We start from the raw sequence: 20,594 nt of genomic DNA, 5'->3' as shown, positions 1-20,594 counted from the left end.
TTAGTCTCATATAGCTACACTTATCTCCATGTGCTGTGTCAGCTAAACCTAAAGTTTCCCATACAAATTCAGTGTTTTTTTATTATGGCTAATTCAGAAATTGAGTCATTTTCAGGCTAGGGACATTCTATGAAACAATTCTTGAAAGAAAAAAAAAAAAAAAATCAAGAAAGCATTAACTAATTAAAACAGACAAATACACACACAAAGAGAAATGGGATTCTTTAGGATACCATTCGTCCCAGATTTATCAGTGATTGCAAACATTATATTACAATACTTGACAATAATCCTGCAGCAATTGCAAAGTGTCATTTTACATCGGATGTATAGTTTATATGGACTTTTAGTCTGTATTTCAGACAGCTCGTTGGCTGATAATGACAACCTATACAATTGCTTGCAAAGACTTTTTTGACATTTACAAGAACACACTGATCTTTGCCACTGAAAAGTTCTTCGACCAAAGCAGAAACAATAACTTGAGTTATTCAGTGCTCTCTCCACCTGTGCTCAGCAGCCTAAAGAGAACAGAGACGTAGAAACAACTGCCTTTTCTATTCATTTCTTTAAAAAAATATAAAGTTATAAAATTTAACATTTTTGAGAATACCTGCTGGAATGGAAGACATTCTCAATGAAATGACACATAAGAAAGCCTCTATGAAACCCCTTTCAATGGTTTACTCTACAACTAACACTTGAGTCAGAGAGCAGCTGGAATAAAGGACTCTGTGTTTAAGACAAGCAGGTCAGGTCAGGTCAGCGGTGCCCTTGAGAGACACAGCGGAAACCAAGATTAGAGGCTGCGCTGTCCGGAGTGTTCTGGCTACGAGCTGCACATCGGTATCTGTAACAGTAAGACTGGAGGAGGGGGAAAGAAGAGAGGGAAATTTATTACAATACAATACATTTATTTTCTGTTGACTGTTGTCCTCTCCACCCTCACATGGTTTATTCATATTAAACAAACCAGATCAGCTTAGGACTTATTTTGCATGCAATTAGTCACATTCCCATGGCAACCAATTCTGGTGGTAAGCAAACTGGAATGGTCAACAGTGGGCGGCTTAGATGGTGTTGGAGATAAAGTAAATGTACTATATGCGTTGGTATGAGTCGTCTGGTACTCTCCATTTCACACTTTTCAAGTTTTCTAAATCCAGAACAAGTAGAGCCACTGAACAAGAGGCTAGGTGACTGTGCATGCACATAAACTACTTTATCCTCACAAACCAGGAAAAAAAGGAAAAATAGGAGAGGCCGCATTTTTCCTTTGTAATCAAACAGGTGGAGAGTAATAGAGAGCACCATTTCTTCCTTTGGAAATGCTGATGTCAGAGCTGTTGTTGCCTGGATTAAATACTTGCTATTAAATAGGTTTGCACAACTAGCCAGAACTATTTTGTTTTCACTGATCTGCTCACATTACAAAAGTACATAAAAAAAACAGTTCAAATATGTCAGTAGACGTTCAGACTGGTGTTTCTAATTTCATGTTTGGTAATCAAGATGTTGAACTTGTTTTTTTTTAACAAAAGCATGAGATAAGCAAGCAAGCTATAGAGCATGAGAAGCATAAAAGTAGTCGTGTTCTTTACCTTGTGGCACATGTATGACCCTCCCTTCTTCACCTTGTCTGTGCCTGATGGAGGACCCGTCTGAAAGAGTGGAAACTGATTAGATATCAGAGCAAAACCTGGAAGACTGAAAAGCTTAGAGGTAATGTGTTCTTACTGGGTTGTGTTGTGGGTCTGTGGTGTGATGCACAGTCCACCAGTCTGAGGTCCATTCCCATGCATTCCCCACCATGTCATACAGACCAAAACCATTGGCAGGAAAGGACATCACCTGCAGGGTACGGGGAGAATAATGTCACATTAACCCGATGTCTGATTAAGAATCTTATTAGAAACACTTGTTTCTTCTGAAAACATGGAAGATATGTAAGCTGTATGTACTGCTGTATGTGCGTATTTGTATAGCATTTGCCAGAATGAGCATGCGACTCTGAGGGAACTTTCCAAGAACTGTCAAATACCGATTAGTTAGTGTTCAATCTGGATTTACAGATGGTGTCATATGTTTTTCTCCATTGTTTTTTTCTATTGCCCAACATGCCAAGCTGCTTAAATGAGACAGTAATAAAAAAAAGCATGTTACATTTGTGTAATTATAATCAGTGAAGCATAAAAACTCCTTCAGCTTCCTTCAATTTGAGAGCATACATTCATGGTTGATACCTCTTGGGCTTTAAAGTTCCCTCTGTAGAGAAAGAGATCGGATTAATATTATCTAATGGTTATCCATTTGATCTCTAGAAGCTGTGAGCTGCTGTTGTGATTCCATCAACTTCTGAAATGAGCTCTTATCTCCAGCGCCTTTCATTTCCTGTAGATTCTATAGGCAGTGGCTCGATTAAAAACCTTTTTCCCCTTTTGAAAATGGCTCATGAGCACAGTCACTCACATCATCTCTAACCTGAAATATGATGCGCTTTAACACACCCATGACTATGACATCTTACCGGTGAAGTTTTGATGTATCCATCCTCTGCAGAGTTATGGTTGGGGAAATCCCCCTGCCAGAGGTTGGCGTAGTGTTGCCCTTTCGGGTTCAACTTGTTTCCCCAGGGGTAAAGTCTACAAGCAGGGGCAGTGCATCAGGAAATTGACATGGCACATTAGCATATTTTACAGTCCCATAATGAGTAACTATCATACCTGTCTTCAAGGCCGCCCCTGCAGGCATACTCCCATTCTGCCTCTGTGGGAAGTCTCCTGTTAGCCCAGGTGCAGTAGGTGAAAGCATCCGCCCAGGACACATGTAGAACAGGATGGTCCAGCCTACAAAAAAACAGATTTAAAGTTAATTACTGAGCTTGTATTTGGTTTATCAGTTTGCTTTTGCCAAAAGAAAGAACCGTCATAATGAAATAAAAGAAGTGGCAGGCGAGAAATTGATTTTGTATCTATATTTAAAAGTTTGCAAGTCTTTTTTAAAGGTTCCATGGCATGAAAATTTCACTTTATGAGGTTTTTTAACATTAATATGAGTTCCTCCAGCCTGCCTATGGTCCCCCAGTGGCTAGAAATGGTGATAGGTGTAAACCGAGCCCTGGGTATCTTGCTCTGCCTTTGAGAAAATGAAAGCTCAGATGGGCCGATCTGGAATCTTGCTCCTTATGAGGTCATAAGGAGCAAGACGTAGCCCATACGTATATTGATATGGCTTTTGGTTGTTTTAATTGTTCCTACTCTCCATGTGTCTCCAGTGTAAGTGATGGGAAACAAAACCTACAGTTCTTGTTCTGTGTTAAAATGCATTTTGAAGTTCCGGTGAAGCCCACATGAGGCTCCAACAGTCTGAGTTAGACTCCTCAAGTAGTTCAAACCAAGCCCCCAGGAAGAGCGCCGAGTCTACAGTCGTGGCCAAAAGTTTTGAGAATTACATAAATATTGGAAATTGGAAAAGTTGCTGCTTAAGTTTTTATAATAGCAATTTGCATATACTCCAGAATGTTATGAACAGTGATCAGATGAATTGCATAGTCCTTCTTTGCCATGAAAATTCCACTGCATTTCATTGCTGTCATTAAAGGACCTGCTGAGATCATTTCAGTAATCGTCTTGTTAACTCAGGTGAGAATGTTGACGAGCACAAGGCTGGAGATCATTATGTCAGGCTGATTGGGTTAGAATGGCAGACTTGACATGTTAAAAGGAGGGTGATGCTTGAAATCATTGTTCTTCCATTGTTAACCATGGTGACCTGCAAAGAAACGCGTGCAGCCATCATTGCGTTGCATAAAAATGGCTTCACAGGCAAGGATATTGTGGCTACTAAGATTGCACCTAAATCAACAATTTATAGGATTATCAAGAACTTCAAGGAAAGAGGTTCAATTCTTGTTAAGAAGGCTTCAGGGCGTCCAAGAAAGTCCAGCAAGCGCCAGGATCGTCTCCTAAAGAGGATTCAGCTGCGGGATTGGAGTGCCACCAGTGCAGAGCTTGCTCAGGAATGGCAGCAGGCAGGTGTGAGCGCATCTGCACGCACAGTGAGGCGAAGACTTTTGGAAGATGGCCTGGTGTCAAGAAGGGCAGCAAAGAAGCCACTTCTCTCCAAAAAAAACATCAGGGACAGATTGATCTTCTGCAGAAAGTATGGTGAATGGACTGCTGAGGACTGGGGCAAAGTCATATTCTCCGATGAAGCTGTTTCCGATTGTTTGGGGCATCTGTAAAAATGCTTGTCCGGAGAAGAAAAGGTGAGTGCTACCATCAGTCCTGTGTCATGCCAACAGTAAAGCATTCTGAGACCATTCATGTGTGGGGTTGCTTCTCATCCAAGGGAGTGGGCTCACTTACAATTTTGCCCAAAAACACAGCCATGAATTAAGAATGGTACCAAAACACCCTCCAACAGCAACTTCTTCCAACAATCCAACAACAGTTTGGTGAAGAACAATGCATTTTCCAGCACGATGGAGCACCGTGCCATAAGGCAAAAGTGATAACTAAGTGGCTCGAGGACCAAAACGTTGAAATTTTGGGTCCATGGCCTGGAAACTCCCCAGATCTTAATCCCATTGAGAACTTGTGGTCAATCCTCAAGAGGCGGGTGGACAAACAAAAACCCACTAATTCTGACAAACTCCAAGAAGTGATTATGAAAGAATGGGTTGCTATCAGTCAGGATTTGGCCCAGAAGTTGATTGAGAGCATGCCCAGTCGAATTGCAGAGGTCCTGAAAAAGAAGGGCCAACACTGCAAATACTGACTCTTTGCATAAATGTCATGTAATTGTCAATAAAAGCCTTTGAAACGTATAAAGTGCTTGTAATTATATTTCAGTACATCACAGAAACAACTGAAAAAAAGATCTAAAAGTAGTTTAGCAGCAAACTTTGTGAAAACTAATATTTGTGTCATTCTCAAAACTTTTGGCCACGACTGCACGACTGTAAAAGCCACCATGGGCTTAGCGGATAACGGTGGTACTGCACCCCATGGCCCAGAAAGACTTTTCACATAGACTTTGCATGGCGAAAGAAACGTCTGTGTTTCAGCGGATAATTTGTTTCTGGGTATATCAACTTACCAGCCCGAACACTGAAAGGGTCCTTGTTTAAAACGTTACGTTTTTTAACATTTACTAAAAGCGAATCCAGAATTATTAAATTTGGCATGATGAACGCGCATAGTGGACGCGAGCAGAGCCGCGGGACTGCGCCCGTCCGCTCACATGACTGTTCTCCCTAGCTCATGTAGCTAGCTGTAATAATGGGTATAGCTAATGGTTGTAATTCACCATGTGTTCTATCAATAGCGTTTTTCCATTACATGGTACCTGCTCGACTCGCCTCGACACACTGTGCGTCCGTTTTCCATTGCAGATTTTAGTACCGCCTCAGCGTGGCTGGTCGTATGCCGGCTCGACGCACACACCAGCGCACAAGTATAACATCAGGCCACTTGAGCTTGTTTTACAGTTCTGTGGAAGCTCCACGCAGGCAGAGCTTTCACCGTAGCCTATGTAATATGTGGCCTGATGTATACATTTGTCAGCTGGTGTGTGCGTCGAGCCAGCATGTGTGTGTGTACGTAGGATACGGTGAAAGCTCTGCCGGAGCCTCCGCAGAACTGTAAACAAAAGCGGCGCCGTAGTAAACTGCCGTGACCTAACGCGACACACACAGAACGTCGAAGGTGTGTGTTGTTGCCAGAAGACACATTTAGTTTCTAAAGAAGCTGGAGGCAGCAAAAGAAGTACCTGTTAGCAGGTACCAGGTACTTTTTTTCGTAATGGAAAACCAAAAAAGGCGAGTCGAGTCGAGCAGGTACCATATAATGGAAAAGCGCCATAATACGTCCATGGTATTATCTTATGAACTCATGATACATCCCAGGGATGTACGTAGCTGCTGTAAAGCCTGTTAGCTACGTGGATGTAACGTCATTAGCGTTTCCCAAACTGGCGGGCTATCGGCTAGCTAGCTGGTTGCTAACATCAGGGGTAGCTAGCATGGCTGTATTAAGATCTATACATAGCTAGCTATATGCCTACATAACGTTACTACAGACATAGTGATTACATCGCCTTGGTTCTCTCTTATGATACATCCGAGGGCTGTAAAGCTTGTAACGTGGATGAGAGCTGAAGCCATGGATGAGCTTTGTTCACGAAACTGCAGGCTAACAGCTAGCTAGCGCTAGTTAGTAGGTAGCTAGCTAGTAGCACAACATAATTATTAAATCTCCTTGGTTGTCTAGCTAAATACATCTATCGTTTATTTAGCTAAGCATGTAAACGATAGGGAACAACGAAAACAGTGTTTAACGTTAGTGAATATTTTAGACAATGAAAACGGCGAGTTCATGAGTTCGCCACTTGTGAGAGACACGACAGAGAAGCTCATGAACGAGCATGTTGCTATCGGTTGCTACGACAACGCAAACAAATTGTTGCTAGTGCGCATGCCCATCGTGAGCCAACCAGCGTTATGGGCCAACAATGCGGAAGAGCCGAGCTCCATGTTTGCTTTATGCGCTTTTGAGCACTGTCGGTACTGTCGGTACACGATCCGTTCTGCCTGCACGATCCGTTCTGCACATGCGCAAGACAATACTGTTTTACGTATCCATATGACCTGCACGATCTGTTCCACGCTAGCCTATGGCTAGCCTCCACCGGGAAGCTAACGTTAGTTTAGCTAACAGCTAATTCGGCTAACCGCTAGCTGACAGCTAGATTCAGTCTAAAATAACGTTAACTCAAACGTAATGGGAAAAGCAGGCTACAGCTAAATTAAGACTTCACAGTAATAACAATAAAGACAAGTATTGAGTGATTGTATTTTAAATGAGCACAAGTAAAGTAGAACTGGCGTAACAGCTGTTATATATGTTAGGTGTTTGTTATATATGTCAACGTTTATTTTCAAGTTTTATTTTGAGGGTCTTTTAAAGTTATTACATGCTGTCTCAGCTAGCAGTTAGCCAAATTAGCTGTTAGCTAAACTAACGTTAGCTTGGCTGTTGACCGGAAGCGTGGAACAGATCGTGCAGTGTCGTAAATCCTCGTACAACCGCGCATGCGCGAACATTTTGCGCATGTGCAGAACGGATCGTGCAGGCAGAACGGATCGTGTACCGACAGGTACCATGGATGTATTAAGAGAACTGGATACAGTGTTCGGCGGGAAGCCCCGTACGTTCCAATGAGAGTGCTCAAAAGCGCATAAAGCTTCCCTGTGGAGGCTAGCCATAGGCTAGCGTGGAACAGATCGTGCAGGTCGTATCCTCGGTAAAACAGTATTATCTTGCGCATGTGCAGAATGGATCGTGCAGGCAGAACGGATCGTGTACCGACAGTGTCTCTTACTGGCGAACTCATGAACTCGCCGTTTTCATTGTCTAAAATATTCACTAACGTTAAACATTGTTTTCGTTATTCCCGATCGTTTACATGCTTAGCTAAATAAACGATAGATGTATTTAGCTAGACAACCAAGGATATTTAATAATTATGTTGTGCTACTAGCTAGCTACCTACTAACTAGCGCTAGCTAGCTGTTAGCCTGCAGTTTCGTGAACAGAGCTCATCCATGGCTTCAGCTCTCATCCACGTTACAAGCTTTACAGCATACAGCCCTCGGATGTATTATAAGAGAGGACCAAGGCGATGTAATCACTATGTCTGTAGTAACGTTATGTAGGCATATAGCTAGCTATGTATAGATCTTAATACAGCCATGCTAGCTACCCCTGATGTTAACAACTAGCTAGCTAGCCGATAGCCCGCCAGTTTGGGAAACGCTAATGACGTTACATCCACGTAGCTAACAGGCTTTACAGCAGCTACATACATCCCTGGGATGTATCATGACTTCATAAGATAACACCATGGACGTATTCATAGAACACATGGTGAATTACAACCATTAGCTATATCCATTATTACAGCTAGCTACATGAGCTCGGGAGAACAGTCATGTGAGCGGACGGGCGCAGTCCCGCGGCTCTGCTCGCGTCTACTATGCGCGTTCATCATGCCAAATTTAATAATTCTGGATTCGCTTGTGAATGTTAAAAATGTTAAAAACGTAACGTTTTAAACAAGGACCCTTTCAGTGTTCGGGCTGGTAAGTTGATATACCCAGAAACAAATTATCCGCTGAAATATAGACGTTCTTTCGCCATGCAAAGTCTTTCTGGGCCATGGGGTGCAGTACCACCGTTATCCGCTAAGCCCATGGTGGCTTTTAGACTCTGCGCTCTTCCTGGGGGCTTGGTCGGTACACGATCCGTTCTACCTGCACGATCCGTTCTGCACATGCGCAAAATGTTCGCGCATGCGCGGTTGTACGAGGATTTACGACACTGCACGATCTGTTCCACGCTTCCGGTCGACAGCCAAGCTAACGTTAGTTTAGCTAACAGCTAATTCGGCTAACTGCTAGCTGATTGTAGCGGTCTGCCGTTAGCCTCCACAGGCAAGCTAACGTTAGTTTAGCTAACAGCTAATTCGGCTAACTGCTAGCTGAGACAGCATGTAATAACTTTAAAAGACCCTCAAAATAAAACTTGAAAATAAACGTTGACATATATAACAAACACCTAACATATATAACAGCTGTTACGTCAGTTCTACTTTACTTGTGCTCATTTAAAATACAATCACTCAATACTTGTCTTTATTGTTATTACTGTGAAGTCTTAATTTAGCTGTAGCCTGCTTTTCCCATTACGTTTGAGTTAACGTTATTTTAGACTGAATCTAGCTGTCAGCTAGCGGTTAGCCGAATTAGCTGTTAGCTAAACTAACGTTAGCTTCCCGGTGGAGGCTAGCCATAGGCTAGCGTGGAACAGATCGTGCAGGTCGTATGGATACGTAAAACAGTATTATCTTGCGCATGTGCAGAACGGATCGTGCAGGCAGAACGGATCGTGTACCGACAAGCACTCTCTGTCGGTTGTCACTGCCCGATGTGAGTCGAGTGCAGATGTGAGTCGCGCATGCTCAGATTTAAACTGTTTACGACATAACGTGTCATACTGAAATTTGTGAAATCTATAAAATAATAAACGTTTCTCTTTACATACAATAACAGAAGATGGTAATCATTTCAAAAACGTTGTAGCTATCTATGACTGTTTGGTTGCTAACGTTAGCTCAAAATGCCATTCAAGTGACAGCCTTTGTTGTGTTTGATTGCTAACTTTTAGCTAGCAGTCATTTCAAAAACGTTTTGGCTATCTATGACTGTTTGATTGCTAACGTTAGCTCAAAACGCCATTAAGTGACAGCCTTTATTGTGTTTGATTGCTAACTTGTAGCCAGCAGCAGCAGTCATTTCAAAAACGTTTTAGCTATCTATGATTGTTTGATTGCTAACGTTAGCTCATAGACTGTGCGTTAGCTCAAAAAGCCGTTAGCATCTTGTAGGCTACTTGTCGCAAAGTGACGCATGCGCGACTCACATCTGCACTCGACTCACATCGGGCAGTGACATCGGTACACGATCCGTTCTGCCTGCACGATCCGTTCTGCACATGCGCAAAATGTTCGCGCATGCGCGGTTGTATGAGGATTTACGACACTGCACGATCTGTTCCAAGCTTCCGGTCGACAGCCAAGCTAACGTTAGTTTAGCTAACAGCTAATTCGGCTAACCGCTAGCTGATTGTAGCGGTCTGCCGTTAGCCTCCACAGGCAAGCTAACGTTAGTTTAGCTAACAGCTAATTCGGCTAACTGCTAGCTGAGACAGCATGTAATAACTTTAAAGCAGCCATATTATGCTCATTTTCAGGTTCATAATTGTATTTTAAGGTTGTACCAGAATAAGTTTACATGGTTTAATTTTCAAAAAAAAACATATTTGTGTTGTACTGCAGTGCTCTCTCTCACTGCTGCAGATCCTCTTTTCAGCTGGTCTCTGTTTTAGCTACAGAGTGAGACCTCTTTTCTTCTTCTTCTTCTGTACTATCTTTGATTGCACTGCACATGCCCAGTAGCTCAGATGTCGATCATGTCAGCTAGCTAGCTCCATAGACAGTAAAAGAAAGGCTGTTTCTACAACTTCGGTCAGTTACAAGGCAGGATTAGCTGGGAGACTTCTAAATGAGGGCGCACATGTAAGTAGTTCTTTTGTAGATTATGGTGAACTTGTGTGTGTTGTAGCAGTGCTTTGCTATTGAGAACGAGGTAGCATGCTAGCGTTAGCATGCTAGCGTTAGCCATAGCGTTAGCATGCTAACGCTACGAGCTAATGGTTGCGGTTAGCCTGCTCGTTTCGGCTTGTGACGTCACAAGCCGTGCCGATTTTGAACAGCTCACCCAGAGACTGAAGGCAGGACACATTCAGAAACCGTATCTCACTCTAAACAGCATGGATGGATTTTTTTCAAAGTTTGTATGTGTGTGGAAGCACCAGAGACACAAAATAACACCCCAAATCCCAGAAAAAAGTGATTTTTTCATAATATGGGCACTTTAAAAGACCCTCAAAATAAAACTTGAAAATAAACGTTGACATAACAAACACCACATATATAACAGCTGTTACGTCAGTTCTACTTGTGCTCATTTAAAATACAATCACTCAATACTTGTCTTTATTGTTATTACTGTGAAGTCTTAATTTAGCTGTAGCCTGCTTTTCCCATTACGTATGAGTTAACGTTATTTTAGCCGAATTAGCTGTTAGCTAAACTAACGTTAGCTTCCCGGTGGAGGCTAGCCATAGGCTAGCGTGGAACAGATTATGCAGGTCGTATCCTCGGTAAAACAGTATTATCTGTATGTGCGCATGTGCAGAACGGATCGTGTATCGACACTCTCATTGGAACGTACGGAGCTTCCCGCCGAACACTGTATCCAGTTCTCTTAATACATCCATGGTTCAAACGTACTGTCTTTTCAGTGCCAAATTCTGGCATTTCACAGACAACTGACAACTGTTTCCTTGAAGAGTTGCAGTGTGTGTGTTTGTGTGATATGGGGAGGGAGCAGGGGGGGTTTTCACAAAAAAAGACCATAACTTTAGAAGAACCATCTTGATTCATCCACTTAAACTGATGAAGCCTTATACTTGCTTCAGCTGAATTTTAAAGCGAGGACTGTAGATTTGGTCCCCCAGCACTTAATGGAATCTGGAATCACGTCCAGTATGGAGAGGAAGAACAATCACAGCGACTAAAAACATATGGACATGCAAGAATTGAAAAAAATGTGAGCCTTCTATTTAATTTGAAAAGACAGGTAAAAATGGGTATTTAATCCCAGGTAAAAAAGTAGTATACTTTAGTGTATTAGAAATATGAATAAAGTACATGAAGTATAAAACAAGTATGCTTCTACTTGTTGTGCTTTATTTAAAGAGTATTTAATATGTACTTTCTAAAAGTATACTTCAGAATAGATGTAATTAAGTTCAACTTCAGAGTCCAAAAAGTAAGTATACTAATTTAGCAGTAATCAAATTATTTTTTAAATGTACTTTTTGAAAGTGTACTTTGTTGTTATGTATTTTAATTTATTTTAAATTGTATAGAAGTTTATTTTTGTATAGAAGTGTATTAAATTTGACATACTTAGATTGGCAATTCAGTGTACTTATGGGAAGTATCATTTTTGGAAATGAATTGTTAGTATACTTTTTGGAAGTGTGACTTCTGTACACTTTATACAGTACACTCTAAAATAAGTGTATTTTTAGTGGCATATCAGAGTACTTTCATAAAATACGTTAAAATACCAAAATGTATAGTGGTAATTTAGTTACTTATAGTAAGTACGCTTATTTGTAATACAATTAGTATAATTTTTGAGAGTGTACACTGATTTCACTTCATCAGTAGTATAATCTAAGTACACTGTAAACAAAGCTTCAAAGTTGTTCGCCATTGTTCTCTTCCCGGCATTTCAGAGAAAGTAGGCTGTTCAAGGTTCACTGTAAACCCGGATTTCATATCTAATCAATCATTTTAATTATAATGTACTTACGCGATTCAAATCAATTTAGTTTTGATTGCTTGCTACTAGCTACTAACTGTAGGCATATTCATGAGCCACTGTGACAACGCTCCACTGTTTAATGCAATGCACGATGGGAACGTGAAAGCCGTTACTTTGCCGCAATCCGCTTTTGGCTGAGAAGCTGTCACTTTGCCGCCGCCCACCGGACAGACCAGTTGCTGCTAACACTCGCCAGAGACGGTAAGTAACGTTAAGTAACGATCTCGCCCTCCCGTTGTCCATTGTTTAGCTATCGCTAGCTGCTGAGGAGTCAGACAACTTCATGTTTCCGTGTTTGTGTGTGGATTCAAGGGGATGTTGGTGAGTAGTGGGAAGCTATTTTTTAACTAGGTCTGCACCCTTTTTTCACCTGCTAACGTTAGCTAGCTACAGTTTAAAAGTTTTTTTCAGTTGGGGCTGTTTGTAAGGACTCGAAGTGAATCAGTTTGACGTCAATGGACATTAATTTAGCCATCCGTTAGCTAGCTAGCTAAATTACTTTTCTCACTGGAGGGGCTTTTTGTGAGTAACGCTAGTCAAAAACGTTGTTTTAAAGTGCCCATATTATGAAAAAATCACTTTTTCTGGGATTTGGGGTGTTATGTTGTGTCTCTGGTGCTTCCACACACATACAAACTTTGAAAAAAATCCATCCATGCTGTTTAGAGTGAGATACGGTTTCTGAATGTGTCCTGCCTTTAGTCCCCGGGTGAGCTGTTCAAAATTGGCACGGCTTGTGACGTCACAAGCCGAAACGAGCAGGCTAACCGCAACCATTAGCTCGTTAGCATGCTAACGGTAATGCTAACGCTAGCATGCTACCTCGTTCTCAATAGCAAAGCACTGCTAACACACACAAGTTCACCATAATCTACAAAAGAACTACTTACATGTGCGCCCTCATTTAGAAGTCTCCCAGCTAATCCTGCCTTGTAACTGACTGAAGTTGTAGAAACAGCCTTTCTTTTACTGTCTATGGAGCTAGCTAGCTGACATGATCTACATCTGAGCTACTGCACATGTGCAAGTGCAATCAAAGATAGTACAGAAGAAGAGGAAGAAGAAAAGAGGTCTCACTCTGTAGCTAAAACAGAGACCAGGTGAAAAGAGGATCTGCAGCAGTGAGAGAGAGCGGTGCAGTACAACAAAAATATGGTGTTTTTTTGAAAATTAAACCATGTAAACCTATTCTGGTACAACTTTAAAATACAATTATGAACCTGAAAATGAGCATAATATGGCTGCTTTAACAAGTTCGGCGGACATCAACGTTAGCCACCTGTTTGCTGGCTTAGCTAATGTCAGCTAAATTGCCTAAACCGTCGTTTTAACCAGTTCATAACCAGTTCAACTGTTTCAGTATTATTCTAGAATAATAGCTAACACCCGAGTCCGCAGCTCTACGCAGTGAGCTATCAATCACTGATTTATACAGCTATGCCTCCTCTCAAAGGTTCGTTTTTGTTATGTTTTGTTTCAGGTTTGTTACGAGTTCGCCAGAGTGGTGGGGAAAAGTCTGCAATAGAATTTCTTTGATGAACTTGACCGTTTCTCTCCAAGGCTGATGGACCTCCTTTAGGAAAAATAAAGGCCTGCCCAGCGAGCTTTTGGCTGAGCTTTACGTCAGACAAAGGTGGGTTTGACTAGCTACATTAGTCTACTACCTCTCTTTCCTCTCTCTGTTCATCACTTTTCTTTTTATGTCTTTTGTTTCTTCTCTGCTCTATCCTTTTCTTCCCATCAAATCTCCCTTCCTTAATCTTGTCCTTTCCTCTCTTCATATCCTAATTTTCTTTTCTGTCCTCTCCATTTTCCTCCCCTTTTGTCCTCTTGTACATAAACATTGTGGGGAATTTCTGGAATTTATTTGATAAATACATGTGATTATCCTTAGCAAGATGTGTTTTACTCTTGTGTCCATTATCTTCCAGACCACTGAGCCAACACACATCAGGTGCCTATGTCTTCGGGACTGCCTGTCATCTTGACGGATGATTCTTCTGCCTTCTTTAAGACATGCTCTGTAAGTTAATCATTTTTTTGTAAATGTTGCAGGTGCATGCTCATTTGTCTCATTTTAAGCCATTAATGAACAGTGCTACTAATTTTCAGAATGATTTGATCAGCAATCAGTGTCTCCTTAAGGGCCTCCGTTAAGTCTATTTATTGCCAAACAAAGATAGCTTACCCACTTTCAGTCCCAGTTCTATTGAAAAGATTTAGAAAATTGCTCACCATAACTAAAGTTGTATGAATCCTTTTACATTGCCCACTTTGTTTTTTTACTTTACTGTCACCAGTTGGAAGTTGTGAAAATGTTCTTGGGTCTTTAACTGAAATGGGAGTTCTGAGTGCACATGTTAGATTCTGGTTGCTCAATTTATCAACTAACTTAATGTTAGTTTCAACCGGTGACAGTAAAGTTTACAAAAAGCAATTAAGGTGAAATGTACTGAGTCATATGCTTCACAAAATTGTTGCATAGCAACAAAGTTTCTGGGAGCAGTTTTCTACATCTTTTCAGCATGACTGTGACTGAAAGTGAGTAAACTCCATATTTGGGACAAAGTGTTACAATATACTGTACAGATCCAAATATGGCATTTGATTAAAAAAAAAAAAAAATCTAAACTGGTATCATCCTTTAGTATACTATCAGTGCAGTTTATATTGTACAAGGCTTTTCATTATAAACAGTCACAGGCTCTTTTTGGTGTACAAAACACCATTGTCTAACTGGCATGTTTATGTTTTCTCCTTGTCACTACGTTTCTTTCACATTAGGATGTAACTGACAAGGACTCGTACAGTTAAACTCCAGTGGGAATTCTCTGCCTGGGTTGAGAAAATACCCAGCTCAACCCATTCAGTGTAGGGATCATCTTGGAAGGGTCTGTGGCCAACCTGCCTCAGGCCTTTTGTGTCCTTTTCGTTTCACACACACAGCCGTTTCGGGTTGATCTACGCCCTGCACCTGGACTACCCCATGTGCATGAAAAACACTTTCAACTTTACTCAGCAGGTAATGCTCAAACTGGGTAGAAGTGAGCTGGAAGCGTAAAACGGGGTTCGAAATGGCTTTACTACTGCTCCAGATTTGTTTGCCCCAGTTTGTAATGTTGGACTTTTGTGTTGTATATGGCTTAGGGTATATATACATGTGTCCTATGGTATTTGCACTGATTTTTGCACAAGATTCCATGACAGACAGTCTTTGATTACATTTAATTCAAATGAGTTGGATATTTTGTGTGTTACTTTTGTGTGAGTAATAAAGATCCTTTTCTGAAATGCAATTTGTAATCTGTTGTTGTAATGCACTTGAAATGAATTGTAATATAATATACTTGTAGTATAATAGCAACATTTATGCTTAAGTATAACAAAATGGGGATAAAAGTACAGATGAAGTATACTTCAAACACAATTCATTTCTTGCTAACACTATAATAACATTGCACTGAAAGTATGTGTCTATGATGTTTAGGTTGTTATTGAACTTCACTTCAAATACATTATTGTCATAGTGGGACACTTTAAAAGCACTAAATATAGTTAGGAAGTGCATTTGTAGATCACTTGAAATATTACAGAGGCATACTAAATTAACATAGTTTATAGTAACAAGTATGATAATATATACAAAATGTACTTAAACACAACTATAAGTTGAGCTGCAATGCCTTTTTAAGTGTATTTCCATTAGAATGGCGATATAATGCAATTGTACTGTAAGTGTGCTTAATTGCTTATGAATCTAGATTTTCATTAGTGTATTTTAGTGCACTTGAAGTTTGAAAAAAGTTGTTCCATTTTAGCATACTATTTACACTTGAAGTGTAGTCAAATATATGTTGAAGTTAATACATAATTGAATACGCTTAACTATACTTGGATTTGACGAAAAAAGTACAAAATGTAGAAAATATACTTAGTACACTTTATTAAAGTATATTTTTAATAGATTTCTTTTTCACCTGGGATGTTTCTAGTAAATGTGGAATGTCCTTCTACCTATCTGTGATGTTAGAGTCTGGACCATCAGGGTGTCTCCAGTTGGCCCCTTTGACTGGAAGCCACCAGGGGGCAGCAGCCACCTAATAACAACAACGTGGTGTTAACAATGGTTACTGTCTGATATTATGCTTCTTTCATACTCTTCATTCCATTTTCTCTCACATACACACGTCAGAATTGCAATGGTACTAATGGTTTCCAGTACTGCCCCACTGCACATGGCAGCTGAGATGAAGCAGCAAACTCCCTGCTGTCTGTCTTTCGTCTGAGGGAGGCCTGCTGTGCTCAGGCCTCTTATAACCAATCTGTGAACATTCTCAAACCCAGGGGCGTCAGACTGGGGGGAAAAGGCGACTGAATACCCAGGGCCCTCATGTGAGGAGGGCCCAAAAATATGCTAGAATGAATAGCTGTGGATGCGGGGAGGGGCCCATAGAAAATGCCTTTCTACAGGGCCCAGAATTTTGTGCTACGCCCCTGCTCAAACCTCTTAAATAACAGTAGTAAATGTATGTGCGGTCCTAGGCTGATAGGTTTACAAGTTTAAGCTTAGTGTACATATATATATAACTCTGAAGATGTTCAAATACATCATTGTAGGAGGGAAACAAAACTGTTAACTTAGGAATGTTTATTGTATTAGATAAATACCCTATTATAACAAAGCAGCACTCTCTATTATTCTTCCTGCTTCATTAATATGGTAAAATGCAAATGGTTGTGTGTGTTGTGTGTAAGACGTGTCCTCATGAAGAACAACTATCATGGTGTACACACATGTCTGAAGTATTTCTACAGGGCTCCAAAAGAATGAGGCCAAAAAGCATGGCACTAACAATGCATATGAAGCATTGTGTAGCGTAATAAAATGTGATTTGTACAGCTATGCCGATAGTTGAATAATTACACTTACTGCTTGGGTGATTTGGTTTTTCACACTCTCGCTCAAAATCCCCTCGAATACAAATGAGTCACCAAATTTCTCTGCCTAAAAACATAAAGATAAAAATGCAATGAGCAGAGGTGATGTCTATTAACATCATAACATTGAAATTGAAATAACCAAAGATTTGCTTTCATACCAATTGGTTTGATTGATTGACTCAATTCATTTCTAATGTATTTAAAGATACAGCTTGTGTTTTATTCTTTAGATACACACCTCGCTAATGTATCCTGTGGCATTGACAAAGCTCTGGAACTGTTGGTTAGTGACTTCCTGGATGTCCATATAGAAGGAGTCTACATGCACCAGCCTCTGAGGGCCCTCGCCATCGGCAGGAATACCTGGGTTGTCCGTTCCCATCAGGAACTCTCCTCCAGAAATCAGCACCATCTGTGTGCAGGAAATTAACTTTTTTAACTTTTTCACAAGCAGCCAAGCTGTCCAATGAATCTCTGAAATTTGTAGAAGGTTACAGAATTAAAAAGGATTAAGAGTCAGGCTGGAAACTTAATCTATTCTGTGCAAAGACAGGTTTGGGTAGCCAAGAAATCTAGACGCACCCTAGCGGCAGCAAATGTATAAATATGCTTGTCAGGCTAAGGTTTGGGTGTAATCAGACCACTAGGCTGCACAATATCTCCATAAACTCCAGTAGCTACGGTGGCCCTGAGAGGCCACAACACGCAACAAAAAGAAAACGCACGCAAATAAACCACAACACGGAACATTAAGAAAACGCACGCAAATAAACCACAACACGCAACAAAAATAAAACGCACACAAATAAACCACAACACGGAACATTAAGAAAACGCACGCAAATAAACCACAACACGCAACAAAAATAAAACGCACGCAAATAAACCACAACACGGAACATTAAGAAAACGCACGCAAATAAACCACAACACGCAACGTTAAGAAAACGCACACAAATAGACCACAACACGCAACATAAAGACAACACATGCAAACAAACCACAACAAGATTTTATTTGCATGTGTTGTCTTTATGTTGCGAAATGTGACAAAATTCAAACTGTAAATATACTCTAATTATGCCGAAAGTGAAGCTAACTAGTCGTGATCTGTACACATAGGATTGAAGGGACAGTAGCAGCTAACGAAATCCCTCGCTAATGTTCACAAAAATGCATTAAATTGAACTTGGACACCATTGTTAGCTTTATAAGACCTTGGGGTAGATGTTACATAAGTGGCGTGACGAAATTCAAACTGTAAATATACTCTAATTATGCTGAAATTGAAGCTAACTAGCCGCGATCTGTACACATAGGATTGAAGGGACAGTAGTAGCTAACGAAATCCCTAGCTAATGTTCACAAAAATGCATTAAATTGAAATCTGACACCATTGTTAGCTTTATAAAGCGTGTTTTACAGTAACCGCAGCCCGCATGGCGCATCCAAATGTGACGTCATGAGATCGGCGTGACTATTTATACTCGCACTGGTGCTCGCGACACTAGTTGCAGTCTTCTCCTGAACAGAGGTGGCGCTAATGAGCAAAGGCTACAGACATTGCTCTTTCTACGGACTAGAAGAAGAAGAAAAAGTAAATAACGGCAGAACTGGCAGCAGCATTGACGTCAATGCTTCGATTTGATTCAATGAACTACTTCGTCGGATCAAGCCTTTCATTCACCATAAAAGAACTCATCTTAACCCAGTAAGTTTACAGGAGAGACTAGCAGTCACTCTGAGAGTCCTGGCATCCGGTTGGCTGCGAACCCGTTCGGCCTCCCGTTTCCGCTTTGTCGCGCGCCGCTGAAAAAAGAAGAGCCGTGCGCGACAGCTGGGAGCGCGCTATAAATCGGACGCGCCGGCAGGATATGACATCATTTTGACGTCACGATGGCGCGCGCCACCTTGGATGCGTCCAGTATAATTCACCTATAAGACCTTGGGGTGGATGTTATATAAGTGGCGTGACGAAGTTCAAACTGTAAATATACTCTAGTTATGCCGGCAGTCTATGCCAGACTGTGTGGAGCTCCTAAAGTCCGACACGTCTTACCAAATTTGCAATTAGCCATCAATTTTCGTAAAACGGCCCATATTTGAGCTTTATATAGTTGATTTCTCGCTTAAAAAAGCCTCAGACGTGAATTTAATAACGAAATAGCCCGACAAACAATGTATAACTTTGCAATGTCTGAAATATGAGACCTGCTGTCTCGTCTCCAATGTGTTTCTATGGGGTTTGCTCAAACCAATCAGCGCGCAGCTCATCTAAATATTCATGAGCATACCATATTTGGAAGAAAAGCTCTTGTTCCAAATAGAGCCATATTCACAGGATAGTTAAGGGCCTAATAAAATAGCATTCGGGCAATTTTCAGCCCAACCAATGTTACATACCCTATTAGTAGACCATAAGGAACAGTGTGAAATACCCTATATAATCATAGCCCAATATCAGATTACCGGTTGGCTAGTTACATATTTGTGCTATTTAAATACAGTGTTACTGCAGCTTTTAAGCACATTGGATTAAATGTTATTTTTCTTTCAATATGTCCTACATGGTAGAACCAGATGTCACCTACATTAAATTAACTGTGTATTGTGCAGGGCTTGTCGTTTAATATTGCATGAGGTTTTTGCAGAACTCAGGGAACTCCCATGCCTTGAACTGACCCTGAAGCAGTCAGACTGCGTCTGTTGGATGACCGTCTCTAACCAAAGCCACAAAATAACAATCTAATTGGTGCTTGTTGAGGGACACACTTGAGCATAAAACACAGTGGTCTTTCCTCAGAACCAGCTGAGTGTTATCTATAAATAATCGCAAACAAGAAAATAGAACTATTATGGTAGTCTACAAATATCAACCGAATGCCACATGAAGTCTCTCTCTGAAACAGTCTATAACTGCACTGAAAGCCCCTTATGTGGAAGATGTCAACATTTCAGAAAAATGCATGTTTAGTTTAATGTGGTCTAAACGGGCGTCATTCTCGACCTTTGTGTCTTATCTTTTAGTTGAGGTTGAAAATATTTTTGAATAACATTTCAGGATTCATTGTCTGGTGGATCATTGAGCAATGTCTCAGTAGGGACCTTTATTCAGTGACTTCTCTACTGTGAACTGTCCAATAAAGTTTTTAGAGAAGACAGCACCGATGCATTACCTGACTTTGTATTTTCGTCTCATCTCCCTGAGCCTCAGGCGGCCTCTTATTGGCGCCTCTTGAGTATTTGTCAGCTGGGTGTGCAGCAGCTGTGCTGTCCTCCACAGGCTCCACAGCAGCGGCTCTCTTCAGGTTCTCACAGCCGCAGCCGGCTGCTCCCTGCGGGGCGGCGGGTTCTGACTGAGCCCCGCATGAACCCTGAATACACAACACATCGTTCACACAACCAACGATGAACAACAAGGCTAAACAGCGCACCATTCTTCCAGGACGGTTCAAGACCTGCTCATGTTGTTGATACTCTCACTTCCGCAAAGTCACGTGGTGAGTCAGCTGGCTGCGATGTAAGAAAATGTAACTCTTTCCTGTCCGAAGTTAATATATATTATGTTTATTTATATTTAAAAATGTGATTTTATTGTAAAGTATGAGTGGGTCTTGTAAATATAACAGATTTC

The 20,594-nt window shown here is 41.0% G+C and overlaps 1 protein-coding gene across 1 annotated transcript; it reads right to left on the bottom strand.

Moving 5' to 3' along the window:
- Positions 1-217: 217 nt before the first annotated feature.
- Positions 218-20,471, bottom strand: sumf1 (sulfatase modifying factor 1). The gene is made up of 9 exons (XM_031321463.2): positions 20,137-20,471; positions 17,199-17,372; positions 16,950-17,024; positions 16,034-16,116; positions 2,724-2,846; positions 2,528-2,642; positions 1,738-1,851; positions 1,602-1,661; positions 218-864 (listed from the first exon to the last, which is right to left on the bottom strand). Exons 1-9 carry the CDS (start codon positions 20,395-20,397, stop codon positions 763-765), a joined length of 1,107 nt encoding a protein of 368 aa, XP_031177323.1. The 5' UTR covers positions 20,398-20,471; the 3' UTR covers positions 218-762.
- Positions 20,472-20,594: the final 123 nt, after the last annotated feature.

The sequence above is a fragment of the Sander lucioperca genome, chromosome 6 (assembly GCF_008315115.2).
Source record: "Sander lucioperca isolate FBNREF2018 chromosome 6, SLUC_FBN_1.2, whole genome shotgun sequence".
Taxonomy (NCBI): Eukaryota; Metazoa; Chordata; class Actinopteri; order Perciformes; family Percidae; genus Sander; species Sander lucioperca.
The sequence above is the reverse complement of the archived record's forward strand: the minus strand, read 5'-3'. Positions and strand labels throughout refer to the sequence as shown.

What these genes read in the sequence shown, in the direction of transcription:
- sumf1 (XM_031321463.2), bottom strand. Translation starts at nt 20,397, where the DNA reads ATGGTGCGCTGTTTAGCCTTGTTGTTCATCGTTGGTTGTGTGAACGAT. An exon ending in AAAACCAAATCACCCAAGCA is followed by an intron (nt 16,117 to 16,949) that starts GTAAGTGTAATT and finishes TGTTGTTATTAG; the next exon opens with GTGGCTGCTGCCCCCTGGTG. An exon ending in GGTCATACATGTGCCACAAG is followed by an intron (nt 865 to 1,601) that starts GTAAAGAACACG and finishes CCCCTCCTCCAG; the next exon opens with TCTTACTGTTACAGATACCG.